Source organism: Parasteatoda tepidariorum, chromosome 11, assembly GCF_982258835.1.
Source record: "Parasteatoda tepidariorum strain Cologne lab strain chromosome 11, Ptep-v5.0, whole genome shotgun sequence".
NCBI classification, from domain to species: domain Eukaryota; kingdom Metazoa; phylum Arthropoda; class Arachnida; order Araneae; family Theridiidae; genus Parasteatoda; species Parasteatoda tepidariorum.
The window spans coordinates 35,636,195-35,656,768 of NC_141765.1; the positions used below are offsets into that span (position 1 = coordinate 35,636,195).

The 20,574-nt window shown below is 29.8% G+C and overlaps 1 protein-coding gene across 1 annotated transcript in view; it reads right to left on the reverse strand.

Moving 5' to 3' along the window:
- Positions 1-20,574, reverse strand: part of LOC107443692 (uncharacterized) — a 121,563-nt gene that overhangs the window by 23,688 nt on the left and 77,301 nt on the right. Inside the window, exon 3 of the mRNA XM_016057639.4 lies at positions 3,493-3,637. Coding sequence (XP_015913125.1) covers positions 3,493-3,637 — 145 coding nt within the window. The remainder of the gene's footprint in view (positions 1-3,492; positions 3,638-20,574) is intronic.

Sequence of the window (20,574 nt, forward strand, 5' to 3'; positions counted from 1 at the left end):
TCGAAAAAGTCAAAGCAGTTCCTATCAACGATGCAATAAAATCATTTTGATGAAGATGCTCTTAGAAAATTAATCCTGAACTTAAACTTAGGGTGGATATCACGGGAATACTTAAGTTAATTCCAGAGCATAGCTAAAATGCCTGAAATTTTATCGTCACCAGAATGTTTACTCAATAAAAATATCTCCTCAACTTTTAAATAGCACTGACGGAAAAGATTAAGCTAACTTATCTGCAATTGCAATCGACGATGATTTTAATTTAATGTGATGGAGCTATGGGGTACACTTTGGTAGTGTTGCCCCATTAAATCTACCAATCGAAATAGTTCACATTCACTTCCGCAAGTTAAAGGTTTTCCAACGGATTTGAACTCGATCGATGGCGCAAATTTTGCCTCTCTGGAATTTCCTCCGAGTGCTGGAGTTGGGATCGATTTCTGTGACAACAAGCGCTCGTGCTTTTGTTAAGAGGTAAAAAGGCATGCTTAATCACCTTGTCTGCTTTATAGTGACCAAGTGAGGTGTTTAATTCTTTTTTAGAAATAAAAACACCATAAAATCGAGTTTCATTGTATTTCCCTGCTTCGATAATTGCTGAATGAAACTTTATTAATTTTCATTGTAACCGTTGCTTTTATATTTTAAGCATTTTCGGCAGTTTTAATTGTGCTGTTTGTTTGTTATGTTTTGAAAGCTAATACTCAATTCAGATTAGTAAAGACATTGATGTCATTGACTTTCGGCGTGTGTGCTTCAGTGAAAATGCACTGAAAAATTAAAAAATTAAAATGAAAATACAGTTAAACCCCGCTAAAGTGAACCATCAAGGGACCGAAATTTCTGTTCACTGTAACCGGGAGTTCACTATATCCGTTCCACAAACAATTTTAACTAAAGGTTCCGATCTCCTTTCTTTTACTATGCATTATTTAAATAAATGACCAATAAAATGAAATGCAAAAAGGACTGAAAAATAATGCGAAGTAACAAAAAATGTGTTAACTTATTATGATTTTTTATTACCCTTCGTCTTGTGTACAAAAAAAAAATTAGTAATCTTTAGCTGATGCAGGGAAAAATTTGTATATACAATTTTGTCAAATGTGTTCAAATTTGTATTTGTATATGGGTTGGCCTTTGTTTAGGGATGGAAAAGTGAGATAAAAGGAGCAAACCAAAAAAAAATGCTTATCGCGACATTCCACTCTGTAGATGGTTTTAAAAATCAGCATAAGTATTTATTTTGAAGTTGACTTTCAAAATTATTCAAAAAAATAAGAAAAAAAATCAGTCGAAGACAAAAAAAAGTTCATAATATCCAACTTTTTTAGTTCACTATATCCACAAAAAATAACATTACAACAAGGCACGGGACCGAACATTTCGTTCACTATATTCGGGAGTTCACTATAAACCGTGTTCACTATAGCGGGGTTTGACTGTAATAATGCCGTTTTGAGCGAATTGTCAATTGCTACAGAATACAACAGCGCCAGAATGCAGCACTGCTTGATGATTGTACCATGTACAATATTGCGATAAGACAGCATTGGCTTGGCATAGGAGGAACCCAATTGTTTGAGTTGAGATGTTATTGTGAACTTAATAAAACCTAAGTATCATTCAAGAGTAACTGATATCTACCCAAAATGCCAGATTACGCTTGACTTTTCCAGTTCTAATATAGTTGACTTAGGAAAAAAACTAGAATGCCAAAAGCCACATTAAGTACTGAAAATTTAATAATTATTTTGAACTAAACGCATTAGGCTATTCAATTTCATTTTATATAAAAAGTAACTGCCAGAACCTTTAAAAATGTTTATTGTAATGAAACCTGAGTTTGCACTTTTTTTTAACTGTTATATTATTTTTTTAAAAGTTCTCCACTACTTTATTTACTATACTACTCTATTTACTTTATCTATAGCTTATGGGAATTTGGTATGTGTTACTTGCGTATGTGTTACACCCACAATCAGCTGTTATATATATATATATATATATATATATATATATATATATATATATATATATATATATATATATACATATATATATATATATATATATATATATATATATATATATATATATATATATATATATATATATATATATATATATATATATATATATATATATATATATATATATATATATATATATATATATGCATATATATGTATATATATATGGGGAAAACCATACAAAATTTTCACCCATGATACAAAAATGATATAATTCATTTTTTTAATTCTTCTTTATTGAAAATAAATCGAAAATAAATTTTATATTTTAATGTTGATTTTCTTAAAATTTGAGACAAATCACTTCAGGAAAGTGTATTTAAATATTTTTGCTGTTGGATGGCAATACGTTAAAAAATTACTTGCAAAGTCGTGTGCGTGAAAAAGCGAAATTTTCAAAAATTCGTATATTCAAAAATATGCAATTTAAGCAAAAACGCAAAAATACGTGTCGATTTATTTTCAATAAAGAACAATAAAAAAAATGAATTATATCATTTTTGTATCATGGGTGTAAATTTTGTATGGATTGCCCCATATGTATATTTATATATATAAATAAAAAAACTGTTTTTAGTATGTTGAAAGTGACAAGGATAAATTTTTTCATTTCAGATAGTGGCACTCTTCCTAAAAAGATTTTCCAATCATGATTTATTACAAATCATTTTTCATGAAAAAGAATTGTCTAACAGGGATACGATTTCTGATAATAAAGTAACTAAAAATGCGTTTTAAGCCTAAACTTAGGATACCACTGCTTAGTAAACGACTTAGTTGATATTTAGTAAGTTTTGAATGCTGTGTTTATATTGTAATAAAATCAGAGAGATACTTCAATCTCCACTGCTGAAATAATTTTACGAACAATAAATATGTAGTATTTATTGTTCGATTATTATGGTAGTATTGAGTTACGAACAATAAATATGTAGTATTAAGGAAAAAAAACTATTCATAGTTATAAAATTTTTTTCTTCCTTACAAAACGTAACTTGATTAAAAACATAGAATTAATTTTTCGTTAAAGGACAACAGTGTAAAAGTTACTGCAGTTCACAATCGTAAAATAAATTGGGGAGCCATAAGTGTCTAAACAGTGTCAATTTCAAGTTTTTATATAAACCCACGGTCATACCGCTACTAAGGTAACAAGCACAAAATATGTTAGAAATTATGTGTGACGCAAAAACACAAAAGAACAACGCTAGTCCTTGATTATATTAATTTGAAGAAGATTGAAGTCCCAAACGGCACCATCTAAAGCCAGATTAAAAAAAATTTATAGGTTAAATATTTGCACTTTTTTTAAACGTCTGATCTATATTTAATGCTTTTTAAAAAACTTCAATAATTTATTTTGCAATGCGACATTTGTTACTTGTGTAAAATAATTAGATGTAAATTAGGATAATTAAAGGTCATAGTTACAGTAAATAATAAGTTATGAAAATCTTACTTGCTAAAGAGGTGGAGGGCTACGCAGATCCCAACAAACATGACTGCTAATACTACCATAATTATAATCATTTTAGGATCAACATGCTGTGTTTTCACCTTAGGAGGTCTTGCTGAATATTCTTCATCAGTTTTATCGATAGCATCTAAAAAGCATAAAAAAGGTTTAAAATCTTTATATATTCATTCTATTTTTTCAATTGATGATTGAGAAAAGAATATGATTTCCTAAAAGTTTGGTTATTCTGAAACATTGACAAACAACAAAGACAAAAAAAGTAAACATTTATGACACACTTATGTTAACTCTAGATTCATAAACATGCAGGGGAAATATATTGGAAATTCCTTTAGGATGGTATTTAAAAATTCATCTTTCTATCTCTTTCACTTTAAAGTTACAAATATTTATTGATTTTGGGAGATTTGTGAGACGAATATTGATGAATCTAGGGTTGAAGTGCGTTGATATTTCCCCTTTTTTAACTCCTTTAATTCAATGAAGGAAAAAAAGACTGAAATTCTTCATGCCTGGAAAAATATATATGGGCGATCACAAAGCTTGAATACGCCATCAGTGGAGAAGATCAGTTCCATGCTATGGTCCTTCTCCCTTTATTCTCCTCTTCTTTTCAGTTGTATAGGAATGCACTAGGACATTTTTCTTTTCTTAATATTTTTCGTTTTCAATTAATATACAAAGATATTTTTAAAAATTTCCATGATGCTTTCTTTTAGAACTATGTTTAATGTAGTTTTCAGTTCCATATAGTTCTCCAACTTAAAAGATTTTAATCTATATGAAAGTCAAGACAGAAACTAACGTACTTCCTTCTTCTATGACTCTCCGCACGCTAACGGTGAAAGCATGTAAAGTGTTGCCATAGGTTGAGAGTTCTACTCTACGCCACCTTGTAGCCCATTTTGATCACCAATATTGATGATAAATGCTTCTCTATAAATATTTTTCCTTATCAATATTTTTTAATCACGACTGCATTAAGCGTCTTTACCAAAGGATATAAGCAGGGTGGCATAATGTAAACCTGTCCTCCAAAGTTTGGAGCGGTCCCTATATATAAAGGAAAAAGGGTTTTCACCTTCCCTTCCTCCTGTCACGTTACTTCTAATGCGCATGCGCTAGATTTTACTACATATGATGCTCTGCTATATCTGAGTATGTTGTTCGCCCTGTAAGTTGTTTTTGTTGAGTAGTACACTGCACCGAGTAGTTTTCCACGTTAGTTATATATTCGAAGAACCGGACTTCTCTCTATATCCTTTAACTCTACCTCCCTCCAAATGTGAAAAACGAGAAAACTTAGCAATAATTTATTTATATTTTCAAGGATCATAAAAAAGTGTAAAAATGTGATTAGTTTAGAATCAGGCATTTAATCTTTTCTATTTAAATAATTTAAATTATTTTATAATTTCTTAAATTATTGTTGTTTTTTAATAAACCCGATCTAAAATAAACTGTGTTTTACTTTAAACATTAAAACTTAATCCATCAAGCGTTCACATGCAATTTAAAAGGTGTAATTTAAATCTTGACAGTTAAAATTGAATAATATTACTCCAGAACTTTCGCATTTTTACATCATACCAGAAATATTTTCACTTCCGAAGACACCAAAGCCGGCATTTGGAGAGCTTTGATTATCAAGAAACGCCAAATAGAATATCGCGTATAGTTTGTCATGTTGTATGTCATGATGTATTTCTAACTTTTTTGCTTCCGTTTTAAAATCATCCACAATGTGATGGGATGATACAGAGCGCAAAATTGTTATCCTGTTAATTGGTTCCCTGGGATTTGAATTCTGCTAATGACTGAGTTTCAAATATTTTTTTCTATTTTTCTCCTACTCTAAACGTTACGCTTAATACCGTAATGACATTAAAAAGTATTATAGCAGCATGAGTACCGATACTTTGTACCTAAATTTTCAGAAATTTTCTTTCGCAGTGTGTGAGGGGTTACTATAATATACCTTATTACATTAGAATTTTTGACAGAAATTTTACATTTATATAAATAAAACATTATATAAATTATATAAATAAACGGTATCAACATTTATATAAATAAAAAATAAAAATATATGTCTTACTGCTTAAGTATTTTGAGATTTTCTTTTACGAAAACATCTAAACAAAAATATTGCCTTATGCGTCAGAACTTTCTTCTACTATCATTTTCTCACGGAAAAAAAAATTCTGGTAAAATTTCCTTATTGTACGGTTATGACATTTATGGGAAAAAATCCATAATTTTGGTAATAAAAACCAAAATATACGGTACTTGAAAATTCATTTGTTAATTTTTCTGTTCATATGGTAATGTTAGATTTACCGTAAATTCTGTATTTCGAAATTATAGTTCTTATTACCTCATATTTAGCGAAGGAAAAAAACAAACGAACTGTAAAGTAAATTTAAGCGAATAATTAGTTTTTATGCTACGCTCTAAGATATCATGATAAAATTATCAAATTTCACCACTTTCACCAAATTTCATCACATAATATAAAATCATACTTTATTGCTTATTTTTACCAAAGTAATTACCAAAACGCTTCGGTAAAAATTACGAGCTTTTTGGTGTTCCAGCCGCACCAGAAACGTGGATAAATTTTACCATCTAATAGTAGTTTTGACCATATTTTTTTCTCAGTGTATAGTGCGCCAAAAAGAAGAAGAAAAAAAAAAGGAAAGAAAAAAGAAAAAAACAGATCACCCTGAATAACATTTCAACTTATGATAGGATCTTCATGTTCTAGGACCCAATCTTAAGGGTTCGAGGGAGGGACCTCAAATATGCTAAATCATAAGTGCAGACGGTATTTTAAGGTACGAAATCGGACACAAAAACGTACTTTTTCTGAATAAACATGTTTTTTTATCGACGGATTCGGATGTCTGACCCCCAAAATATCGGGGGTAGCTGCAATCTGGGGACTATGGTCCCAGTAATTTGGTCAGGAGATAAAAATTAAGATAAAAATTACCTTTGGATAAACGATTTTTACAACTGTGTGTGAAAATTATTCAATTCTCTTAAAAAGTCTCGATATATGGCGAAATACGCAACCAATAAAGTAAAATTAACATTAAGGAAACTAAATTTTGGATCGCTCTCCAGACCGAAATATGGGAATCATATTTCCTAGATTCTCTATTTTTTAGGGGTCAGAAATTTGAATCTGTTAAGAAAAAGGTATATTTATTCAGAGAAAGTAAGTTTTTGTGTCTGATTTCGTAATTAAAAGTATCATTTGCTCCAATTAATTAGCATATTTGAGGTCAACCCCTCGTGCCATTAAGTTTGAGTCCTAGAACGTAAAAATCCGATTATTAGATCAAAAGTTATTCAGGATGATCCGTTTTTTTTGGCTCACTGCACATTGAATAAAAGTTACACTTTTCACACTTCCCCATTCCTTTTCTATTTAAGCCCCTTTTTATTGCCTTTGTTGGTTAAAAGAGAACGTTGATTATTTTAGTGTACAAGCAAAAATGTCATTCAATTTGTGTTACTTTACTAAATCAGAAACTATTATGTTAATTTTAAGGTAAATTTGCTTAAGTGTAAGTAAAATTTAACTTTATTATGTTTTAATAACGAATTTTTTCATTAGTCGTGGTTAAATATTCGTTAAAAAGGTTTCACAAATTGGATTTTTTGTTGATAGTCTTTCGAAATGCGAAGTATGATATTTCCAAATAAAAAAAATAATAAAATTTGAACTATACTCGCTTTTGGTGTTACTGTGCATTTTATTTATTTATTTAAAAATTTAGGCAATAGAGAAAAAACAACAAATTTAAAATAGCTTATTCTTAAAATTTCTCTTATTTGTAACTTACTCCTGACGCAATAACTATATGTTGCATATTATTTTATACATTATAGCTATTACTTTAAGTGTTTCTGTTCAATTATTAAAAAAAATATTATTGATAGAGAAACATTTTTAAAGATAAACTAATCAGAAATTATATTAAAAGCTGCAAAGCTTTACTATTCGAGGATTTAATCCACTCCGTGAACAACGCTTGTTAGTTTTCATTAATTAGGAATAACAAAAAGTACAGCGAAGTGGAAAACTCAATCCCCAAGCACACAATATAGCTTCCTCTAATTAATTAATGAAATAAAATATGTTGAAACTCAAGATTTTAACTAAAAGATTAATTTCGAGTTTACCATTAACGCGGAAAGGAAATAATGATTTAGTTTGAAAGAAAATTTTCTTTACTTGCTAGAAATTAAATATCTTACAATTAGTTTTTAAAACATAATGAGTAATGGCATTAAATGAATAGTGAGAATGGATAACGAGGGATTAAATGAATAATTTTACGGTGATTGAAAAATTAAAAGATATTGATAAATCTCCCCTTTCATCTTTGGAGAATTGAGGTAAGGGTATGGTTTCGAATTGTTTGAACCTACTTAGCCAAATTCTAAACGTTAGAAAAGAAATAATGAATGGAAGAAGAATTTAAGTAAAACAAAATAATCAATTGAAATATTTTAGTTTTATTCTTTAACACGGGATTTGGGTTAACGTGGTTTTAATTTAAAAACGTACGGTAAACAAAATTTTCGTAAAATTTATAAATTACAATGTTTTTTTTGTTGTAATTAGTAAATATTACTAACAAAACACCAGAACATAAATGCCTTTTTACTGTTAAAATACATAATTTTCAATGACAAATATAATTATTTGAAAAACTAAACTCACAGTAAAATAACACTGGAGAATGTTTTGTTTTGTTTTGTTTACATGAGATTTTTTTTAAACAGAGCGTAGATTCTTTTGCATCGCTAATTTCAAATCTGTAATTGGTTTCTCTTTTCATGCTAGTTTTTCTTTTAAATGATATTTTGCTTCTATTTTTTTCGAAATCAACAATTTTAAAAACTTTACATATAACAGGGAGCCACGGAGGGATCGATCTAGACAAATTCCGGCCTAAGGCCCACCGAATTCTCTGGACCCCTTACAAAATATTTTGAAATAAATTACTGAAGTTTACATTATATTTTGAGTAATTAGTCCTAACAATAGAAAAGAATCTATTGAACTGCATAATTCAAGATAAACATTCTAAGAAATTTTGAAAGAGGACAACTGAAGATTATTTTTCTAAGATTATGTATCTTTATGTATCTGTAAATTAAAGCAAAATATAAAACAACAAAACAATGCTATGTCAAAATAAAAATAGTTTGATGACCACAAACAATTGAAACCAGTGATTTTTGCTAAGAGTCACTTATTAGCTGAATTATTTTCTTATTGTAAGCTGTAATTATTTTTTATTTATCGCTTAAAAAAACCCAAAGCTATCCCACCTTTCATTAGATTCTTTCCTAATTTTTGAGGGCCCTTCAGAAATTATGAGCCCTAGGCCCATGCCTATTGGGCCTAGGCGATAATCAGACCCTGGGATCGCGTAAAAGATGTGACAAACTTCTGAGGAAGTTAGTGCAAATCATCAAGAATCCATGGCCGGAAATGTCGCCACTCGCCGCTAGGATCGCTTTTGTATTATACTGCTTTTTCGCGTGCTTCTGAACAAGTACATAATTGAGAAGTGCTCCTAGCAGCGCACGGCGATAGTTTCGGTCATGGGTTCCATGGTGACTTGAAAAGAATGAGAAACATTTAAAGTTTAGGCTACTTCCTTTAAATTACAAATACAAATTATTTTATAATATGTAAAATTAATCCACATTTTAATTATATAAATATATCATAATAAACATATTATAACAAATCTTAAAAGTCCTAAAAGTGTAACGATCTGTGAACTAAAAGCTTGCAAGCTATAAGGGTTGAAATAATGATAAGGCACAAAATTGCATCCTTATTCATTTCATTGTTCACGCAGTTAAAACATTAAATTTTGATAACGGATTGTAAACTGCTGTTTGTAGAAAATGCAACACCATGAAAGAATCATCAGAATCAAATGAAATTTAATGCAGAAACGACTTGTACTGATACAAATAAATGATGAAATTTTCAAAACAAAAGAAACAAATTAAGCGTCCGAAATCAGTATTTGGTGCAGCCACCACGCGCTGCAATAAGTGCTGCTATACGACGTGGCATGGAGTCAAACAGATGTTGAATATCTGCTTGAGGAAGAGAATTCCATATCGCTTGTATGTGCAACCAAAGTTCGTCTTTGGAAACTGCAGGACGCGGATCACGAGTGAGACGCCGACCAACCATATCCCACACGTGCTCAATAGGCGACATATCCGGCGAATAAGCAGGCCAAGGAAGAAGTTGCATGCGTTGTGCTGAACAGACGTCTCTAACAGTCCGCGCAACATGTGGGCGTGCATTATCCTGCTGAAAGATAGCTCCAGGGATGCCCTGAAGGAAAGGAACGACTTCGGGCTGTAGCACTTCACGGACGTATCTGTTGCTATTGAGATTACCCTCAATTCGTATCAAATTGGATCGTCCATGATACGAAATCGCACCCCAGACCATAACTCCGGGTGTTCGACCACTATGTCGTTCAATAATACACTCAGGAAGGCAGCGTTGACCGGCATAACGTCTAACACGAACACGGCCATCATGGGTCCACAAATTGAAGCGTGATTCATCTGAAAAGACAACTTGGTGCCAATCAGCTCGCCAGTCTCTGTGCTCAAGAGCCCACTGCCGACGCAGCCGTCGATGATCCGCCGTGAGGGGAATCCTGTATAATGGCACCCTTGCACGCAATCCACGGCGCAGCAGACGACGACGAATTGACGAAGCCGACAATTGTACACCTGTAGCAGTAGACCAATGTGCTGCCAGCTGCCTGGAGGAAGCTGTGCGATCATTCACCGCCATGCGGAGCAGGTGTCGATCATCGCGCTCTGACGTCACCTTCTGTCGTCCAGTGCCTGTTTTTCGAGTTGTTCGGTGCTCGTCGGTCCACTGCTTCCAAACTCGCATCACTGTGGAACTGTTCCGCTGCATACGAGCTGCTATTGCGCGATAGGAAAATCCTCCTTCTCGAAGGCCGATTATCCTCCCTCGTTCAAACTCCGTAAGTTGCTTGAATTTCTTATTCTTCCGTCGTGGAGGCATACTCAGGTCTCACTAAACGTTTGCCACTAACAAATAATCATAGACTATTTTCAACGTCCCGCTACAGCACTTTATTTATACGCTTTCAGCATCAATTCAGAGGGCGCTGCGCGCGCCACGCACGCGCGATGGCTCTGAAACTTTATTAATTTGCATAATATCCTATAATTGACATTTGCTGCGAATTTCATTTGATTCTGATGATTCCTTCATGGTGTTGCATTTTCTACAAACAGCAGTTTATATTAATGTGTATGTTAACAACAAAGTGGGAAATACGGCATGCAATGCCAAAAATCGACTAGCAAAGTATGAAATGAAACTATTCACACATTGTTTCGGCATTGTATACAGTGCCATATGACAAAGTGGTAAAATATGAAATTTGATTATTTCATATTTTTAATTAGTATGATTTATTAGTATTAGTTGAAAGTAATTTTTTCGTGTTAAAAGTAGCTTTTTTATTTTGCTCTCTTCATTTAAAAAAAATATTTAGTATTCGTCACTTATTATTAATAATAACCGGATTCATCCAAACAATAAACCTACAGGGGTATGTGGGTTTACCCTACTTTGATATAAGGTAAGACACCCTTGCCAGTTATTCTCTGCATACTACACGAATGATTTTTCCAGTTGAATGTTTCTACTAATAACCTAAGGAGATGGGTTAAGTAAAATTGGTTTTTAAAAAAAAATTGACTCTTTGAATAAAGGAAATTTTATTTTTCCTTGGTTGTGCTGCTGTTGTTTTTAATGCCCCTTGCCAATGAAAGAAAGCCTATTTGATGAAGCCAAGTGAATTTAAGGCAGAGGGTGCGTTTCTTACTTTTCAGTGGCGCTATCTATGGCTAGGGATATGACTTCAGCCACACACACGTCACAGCTTGTTTATAGGGTAGACCCATTCATTCATCCACAGATCGTAATTTTGATTTGAACCAGAGAACGATCAATCTCCCATTCAGTATTCCCAGAGGCAAGATTTGCTATGGGAACATGGAGAATTTTGGCACCCGACAGACTTAACGTGCATCACTCACCATTGGCTACATGGAGAGTCTTTGACCGGAGTGGATCATTGATCGTGAATGCAGTAATATTTCTTATAAGAAGAGAACAGAAAGAAATAACGCGTTGATTTTCTAATTTTATTTTAACATAATAAAACTTCAATAGTGACTTCATTTCACAGCTTATCTTTCTCAACTGTTTACAATGTTATTTTTTGCTTACATTTTGAATCACTCGTTTTGTGCACTATTTTTGAGAGTATAAAAACATTGTCAAACCCCTCCATTATTTTCCATTTTTTTACAGATAGTAATAGATATTGATAGAAACGATATTTGAGGTAGGTTTGATCTGTTAGGAGGAAAGTTTGACTATAAGAAATTGGAGGAGTTGTCAAAGTTCACTCACTTATTAAATGTCTAAAATATCATGTTTTAATTTAATGATGAAGGATAACAAATCTGAACTGACATTGTTAAATCAAATTAATTTTTCATTACTAAACTGTTATTAATTTTTTTCATAGTTTTCTTAATATTTTGGGAGTTTTTCTTTAATTTTTTCCATGTTGTGCATTTTCTAGATTTTTCATATCGCTCATATCTCTTGATTTGGTATGCTAGTTTTAATCTCTTTTAATAATTATTTTGAAAAAATGAAAACACATTAAAATTAAACAATATGAGAAGAATGACTTTTAGAATAATATTATCATATACACAAGGAGCACACGGAGAAGTTCTCGAACTTTTTTAGTGTCAACTTTTTAGCATACAGAAAAACTTTTTTAGTGTGGCGGCTACTTTATGCCAAGAAGAGTAAAGGAACATTTTTGGTGTAGAGAAATAAGAGTTCAGGAGTTATATGTGGTGTTTCAAGTGTCTAAAATAGTTGCCACTATTTTTAGCATTGAATTTTTATAGTGTATTCAGCACTCTTATAGCTCAAATTTTCGAATTTTTCAGACCATATTTTTGTCTTAAAAATATTATTTTACGTGCAAGTGCAGCATTTCAGATGCGATTCCATACAAATCGAAACTTCATTATCATTAAACAACGAATCAATATAAATTAAAATTTAATTTTTATACTTCTAGCATAAAATGTGTTTGATCAGAAACACACGGTGCAGATGTATTCAATGAATTTGAATATATCTGAAGCAGCTTAAAAAAAGTAAATATTTTCTCCCGAATAAACTTATGGATAAAAAACAGGGTAATATAGATTTTTCACAAAATGCTGGATTTAAAATGTTTGACAACAATTGCATTGCTGAGAAGGTAATATTTGAATTGTAATTATTTGCATTTTAGCTTATAATTTTTTTTAAAAACAGAATCAATAGTCTGAAGCTAAATAATGCATATTAAACATTAATTAAATGTAATATTTACAGAAAAAAGGAAAAAAAAGAAAACTTCTGAAGCATAAAGTTGATGCAAGTTAATTTTTTAAATGTACTGATATAGTCTGAAAAAAAACTTTATCTTTTAATGACAGTAATTTTAGTTTCGTAATCATCATATGTTTTGTTGCTAAGGTACTTTTATGGATTCTTTCAAATCAGTGACTAACACTGCATGGCAGAGCACGCAATAGTCATGAGAAATAAAAAAATATGTCTCTTGGCTCGAGTTATTCTAAATAAATAAATGCACTAGGAAGTTTTTTTTATCGTTCTAATGCTAATTGAAGTGGACTACCTTTTTCAATTTTGAACTTCCAGTGTTTTTGATTGTATATTCCTAAAAATTTTAACTGCAATAATATGGTACATATACTATGAAACTGAAAATAATTATTAAAAAAAGTTATAAAATAAATTAAAACTTATAAAATTCATATGTAATTTGTAATGAAAGAGTAAATTAAATTATGAAGATTAGTAGAAATTTAAATGACATTATTTGAAAATAATATGTATTATATCATTTAAAAATAAGATAGTTAAATTACATTGCTGTAAACTTTTAATTCTGCTGTGGAAAAACAATAAGTTATAAAAACTTTAATATGAAATGATATCTAAAAATATACGAAGAAGAAAATAAAAACACGTGAAAATAAATGAAATATGACATTAAAATACCACACGGAGAAAAAAAATTACCGTAATGTATGGTAATGAAATTTCAAGTAAAAATACCTTAATTCTTTTTAAAAAACCAATTATAGATTATTACCCTATACATCTATTTTTTAAATAAATAATTCAGTTTTTTAAAGTTATTTAGATGCAATCTACACTGTTTTTATTCTAAAATTACGGTAAAATAACCATTTAAAATAAAAATAAAAAACTGATAAAATAACCAGTCTTTTCATCCAATTAACCGAAAAGTTAATAATAAAGAACATTTTTTACATTTCTTATCTTAACGGTTTTGAAACCCTTTAAAACTTGCATGGTTACAAAAGCATGAATACAAAACTATACCGTTTTTTAATCGTTTAAAACTACCATGGTTTCAAAACCGTAAAAAAGAAATTTAATTGCACATTGGAGCTAGGCTTTTCGTTATGTAATGGGTATTGGAGTAAGGTTGTGGTTCAGTTGTGTTTTATCAAATGAACTGTGAAATGTAGTTTTATTAGTTTATCTGGTTGTTTGCCCTATCGTAAGGGCTAGACTTTTTGTATTAGGCGGTATTAAGGTGCTGCCATCTATACGTGATAGAGAATATCGTATTCTAATTGTCCAGGGTCACAAATTGGGAAGTGCAGGACACTGGAAACTCTTCATGTGTTGAAGGGAATTATGTTGAGGAAATTTTGTGGTGCCAACGCAGGGTCTTAAACCCCTGTATTGCTGGGCATGAAATTGACTGATTTGCCCTCTCGGCTATAATATGTACCCATCACTAAATGGATTCATTATTTGGACCCAGCTGTTGCGATAAAATTCTGGTTTTTTTACCGTATTAGGTGAAGCAAGTAAACAAACGGTTTTCTCACAGTTAGCAATTTGAATAATATCTTATTTATGGCCATTTGATTATTTTGTTTGAATATGGTAAAATAACAATTAAATAAATCGTTATTTAACCATTTTTTTCGGGAAATTTCTAACAGTGTATTGTATTAAACGCTTAGATATATTTTAGGAATTCAAGTCTATAAAAACGAGAGTTTATCTTATAATACGAGAAGAAAGTTTTATTTTCGTTTTGCCTAGATGTCTTTTTTTTTCAACCGTGATGTTGATCTCTACATAATGTAGAATAAATGACGTGATATGTCAACATCCATTTTAAACTTAAATACATCTTTCCAATGCACATGAGCTAGCGAAAAATTTCGTGAAATGTTTCTTATCAAATTTTTCATTCAGACATTTGGTATGATTTATATAGGTACTAAAATAAGATATGCGAGTATTTTTCCACACATACACTAAAAATCGTGAAAAAAGCTTTTCGAAATAGAATACTTTTTTAAACTAAATAAAATAAATAAAATTTATATTTGTTGCTCTTGTTGCAGTCGAGTTGACGATAATTCATTTTTGTAAATCCACTGGTCAAAGAGATATAATATTTTTCACTCGGTAATGTGAAGTGAAAAATGAAATAAAAGGTTGGAAATAATATTTAACATTCATAAGTAAATCGGTAAATGTTCTACTAAATTTCACTATTTCCCTGGTTATCGTACTTTGTAATTGCTTATATTTCTTTCCTGAATAACGCAAATAACAAACCCCTTTTGCATGGAAACGAAAAAGGTTTATGAATTTATATCTGTTGCTCCTTTTTGTAAACAAGTTGACGTTTATTCATTCTTCTAAATCCACTGATCAAAGACATGTAATATTTTTTAATCGGTAATGTAAAGTGAAAAATAAAATAAATGGTTGAAAATGATATTTAACAATCAAGTAAAATGCTCTATTAAAATTTTACTATTTCCCTGACTACAGTACTCTATAATTGCTTATATTTCTTTCTAAAATAAAGTAAACTTTTTTATTTAATGTAGAGAAAAGTTAAATTAATATTTGTTACTGCTGCAGTAGTCAAGTTGAGGATAACTTACTTTTATAAATACAATGGTCAAAAAGACATGTGATATTTTTTTACTCGGTAATATGGAGTAAAAAATAAACGGTTAAAAATGATATTTAACATTTAGGTAAAATGTTTTATTAAAATTTTACTATTTCCCTGACTATCGTAATTTGTAATTACTTACATTTCTTTCCTAATTAACTGAAATAATGAACTCCTTTCGTATAATAAAGAAAAAAGGTTATAAGTTTATATCAGTTGCTCTTGTTGTAGTCAAGTTGGCATTTTTAAATCCGCTGATCAAAGACATATAATATTTTCTCCTCGTTATTGCGGAGTGAAAAGTATAATCTAAGGTTGAAAATGTTATTTAAAATTCAAGTAAATGTAAGGTCAAGAAAACTGAGATGGGCACAGTAGGTCTTGGCCCTCTATGGGTTGTCACGCCACTGAGTTTAGTTTAGTTCTATTTAAATATTACTATTTACCTGATTGTCACACTTTGTAATTGCTTATATTTCTTTCTTAATTAACTTAAATAATGAACTTCTTTCGTATAAAAATGAAGTAAAAGGTTATAAATTTATATTAGTTGCTCTTGTTCTAGCCAAGTTGACAATAATTCATATTTATAAATTCACTGGTCAAAGTGCAATAATACAATATTTTTCCCTTGGTAATGTGGAGTGAAAAATAAAATATAAGGTTGAAAATGATTTTTAACATGTAAGTAAAATATTCTTTGAAAATATATTTATTTCCCTGGGTACCGTACTTTGAAATTGCTTATTTTTCCTTCCTAAATAAAGTAAAATTGTTCAATTGCTTAAAAAGTAGTTTCCCTCAAATCACTTCCGCTCGAGCCATAAAAGTTTCCGTTTACAAAGAGTGAGTTATCGTTAAACAGGAGACAACAAGCTCATAAAGTGGTGAAATCTCTTCTTTGAGCAAATTCTCTATTCAGGTTGTAAGTGGTTTTTCAGTGAGTAAATAATGCACTATCATGTTTTCTCTTTGCATTTCGTAGGGTTTTGGTTGATTTAAGCAAAATTAAAATAAAATATAAAGTGATAATTAGAGAATATTAGAAAAATGGTATTGAAAATTTACATACATTTTCGAAAGTAAGAATAGCTCTTAAAATATTTTTGACATTTTAATGTAAGATTTTTGTCGCATTAGTTAAGTACTTTTCAGTGAACTAAAATTTGTATTAAGCAATGTATTGGAATAGTTAAAAATAAATAACATCATAACAGAATACATATTCTTAAAGCAGTACAAGTTGTAACTGTTTTTTTAGTTCATAAATAATGCACCCTCACATTTTTCTTTTTGAACGATGTAAACAAATTTAAATAAAATCTAAAATACTGAGCAGAAATTATTTGCTCCTTTTATTGCAAACCTAAAACTCCACGTTAATATACTTAAAAAAGAACGCTGTTTCTTCTTATCAATAATGCTTACAGAGACTTATGTTGCAAAAAAGTATAGTTAAATTTTTGAATGAACCATAATTTAATTTGACAAATGCTGGGTAATTTTAAGGACGCGCAAATCAAAGATTAACAGTCCATGAAAGCATTATTTTAAGAATTTGTATGAAAATAAAGTATCACAGAGATTAATTAAAATTTTGAATTTTGTTTTTTGCAGATGCATTTTAGAAGTTACCGTAAATGTTCGAAATGGCGACTTCTTTCCCAAATACCAAATTTTCATTTTACCAGATTTCGAAAGATAAAGATTAGGTGTTACATATCAGAATTCCATTTCTCTTGTTGAAGTTGGAAAGGCCACTTTTCCCACACTTCATTGCCATTTTTCATATGCTTTTTGTCGGCGAATGTAAAAGCTTTGTTTCATCTTTACCACGTTTTACATTGTCCATAATGTTACATATATTGTCCATAATGTTACATAATGGAGGGCCTACTGGCTCTTTTCTTGTCAGCTGTCAATACAGTTGTTCTCAAACAATAAACCTATCATGTTATCGTTGGGTTATTGGGTACTGTTGAATAAGGATATTTCTTGCAAAATTCTTCAATGATTAGAATATGACTTTCAATCTGAGTTTTACCATTCTTATGTCTTGTCATTGGTAAAATAATATGAAGTGGCCATTAACAATAAACGAGTCATAAATGAATTTTCAGAGCACGAGATCACCACTACCGGTTGATATACATTTGAAGCAATCTATATTACCATATAGCAGGAGGAAATTGAAATTTTATGTATTATTGTTGAATTATGGATTGTTAAATTTTGATTGCCTTTAACCTTTACCTAACTTGATTAACCTTTTCCTACACATAAGTTGACGTTTGGTACTTTGTCCTATACCATAATCAAATGAATATTTACATAAGGTATTATCTTTTGTCATTATTTGTAATGTGTAGTTATCACTTCAAGGTTGAACCATAATATTTGAACCTTGAACCGATACCATAATGCAAGTATACAGGTGCAGTGTGAGTAAGGCGTTAAGATGAACCTCATTTCCATTCAAATGTGATTACTTTGTTGTATAATCAGGAGAAAAAATTACTTAACAGAAATATTTTTAATTTAAATATAAAACTAAATTTGTAACAAATTTGATCGATATTATGCTTTAACATGCTCCAGTACTTTAAACAAAGCACTTAATATGAAAGCATAAGTTTATTATTGATGGTATTAATGCTTACTATAATATATTTTAATTTGTATTTGAAAATAAACACTATTCAAAATAGTCAAACAAATTGAATCCTGCCCCTGTTATACAACCGAACAAAATTTAATTTTTTGTTTTTGACAAAATGTACATTGTAGCACATTCCTTAGAAATTATAAATGTGTTTCGACTTAACTTCCTTTTATTAAATTATTTCATAATTAACGATATGATTGAATTCAAAATGATAAAAACCTTCTATGCTTTATAATTTAATGAACATCTTTATTTGTATTGAGGATTGACATAATAACTCCGAATTCATCTTTGTATTGAATCGAAGAAAAATGTTTAATGTATCTTTTAATTATTTAAAAGCCAGATGACGAGTTCCTTAATGCTTATGAATATTTATTTGGCAACAGTTACAATTGATTTAATCTATTCGGTCTTGGATATAGATTAAAAATTTAGACTTTTGAGAATTAGAATAACATTTTTGTAGCTGTTCCAAGATGTCAGTGATTGTTTTGTAACTCGTTGAAAAATAAATTTTATGACATTGTTATTCAGTTGGCTTTTGCACAATTTTTAAAATGGTGATATCTTTTTCTTAGTCATAACAAAATACAGACAAATCAGTTTTTGTATTGAACTGAATAAAACTTGCAGGCAAATTTAATGTTAAGTTTATTAATTTATTGTCATTAAAGGAAAATTATACGTTTTATATTATCAAGCAAGATAAATGAAACTAAAATCCTAACTGTGAGCAAAATTAGATTTGGATGTTTGTATTTATGATATATTTTTGATTCCAAGTTGGAATATGTTTATTAGAGATATTCCTTTTGTTTCAATTTTGTAATTATATATTTTAGAAAAACTGCAACATTTAAATCTTTAAATTGAACATTTTAAATTCTTATTGTTATTATTTAACTAAATTATATTTCAGTTATATTGCATAGTAGATTTACAAATTTAACGAATATTAAATTGTCTTTTTATCGTATTTTTATAGATTTTAGTCCTTGTAAGGTGTAGTACAATTACAGAAATAAATTGTAATTCTAAAAAAAAATATTGGTATTTTATATTGACATGTTCAAATCAAAAAGACACTGTTTATAAAATAATATTTATTTGTTGCATATATTAGCAGTGTATAACAGAGTTAAAGCTGGATTTTTTTTCAAACAATAAAAATCGGCCAATGACTCTGTGAAACTATAAACGTAACTATAGCAAACTAGTAAAACTATTAGTTTGAAAAGCAGCTTCTCATTCAAATATAGCTATGTTTTCATTCTCTCATTTACTATGTACACGCTCTCATTTACTTATGTACTTCATACTGTGTACCCCTAAAGATTTATTATAGTTATCTTAACAGACGAGACAAACGGAATTGCATTTTGGAAGTTTTTCAGTTTTATTGTTTCTTCCTTGAATATGAGGAAAATTATTTTGCAAAAACAATGGAATTTGTTAACTAGAGTATTAATTTTCCCATGAAAATATTTAATAAAAGAAATGTAAGCTTTAAGATTATTGTTTGTAATGCAATGTACTCATTATTGCACCTATTATTCACTAATTAAAGTTTCAATGAGTTAATGTACTTAACCGTAGATGTTTAGAGAAATCTTTATGGTTATCGTTGCATTAACAATAGTTATAATGTAACATTTCCAGAATAAAATAACTAAGTTTGCTAACAGAACTGTCATTGTTCATTTAACTTTTTTGAATGTTGTTTTACGCAAATTTTTTTTCTGAAAAACTGCTAGAAACTGCTGAAAGTGAAAATAATTTCTTTATATATATGACGATATAGTTTTAGAATATTTTTTTCAGAATTTTCATATTTTAGATTAACGTCCCTACAAATTGTTAAAAAATGCAAAAAACTGCATAATTTATCACCGAATATCTTTAAAATTTTTATTTTTTTGAAAAATATCTTCATTTATCAGGTAAACATCTCCTTGAGATTTTTTAACATGCTTTTTTTTACCCTTTTTTTCCAATTCAAAGAATCCTTTCATTCCTGATTATCTATGATATTATACTGATGGTTTGCACTTGAGGGTCAACTTGTGAATGTGATTTTTAATTCTACCTCATATTGATTGTATGCTGCATGCAAAGAATATACAGGGAGTGGAAAAAATAATCAAAACACTTCTAAACTAACACATTTTTTCATATTTCTCAAGAAATACTAAGAAATATTTTATAAATTTAGAATTTTTTAGATCA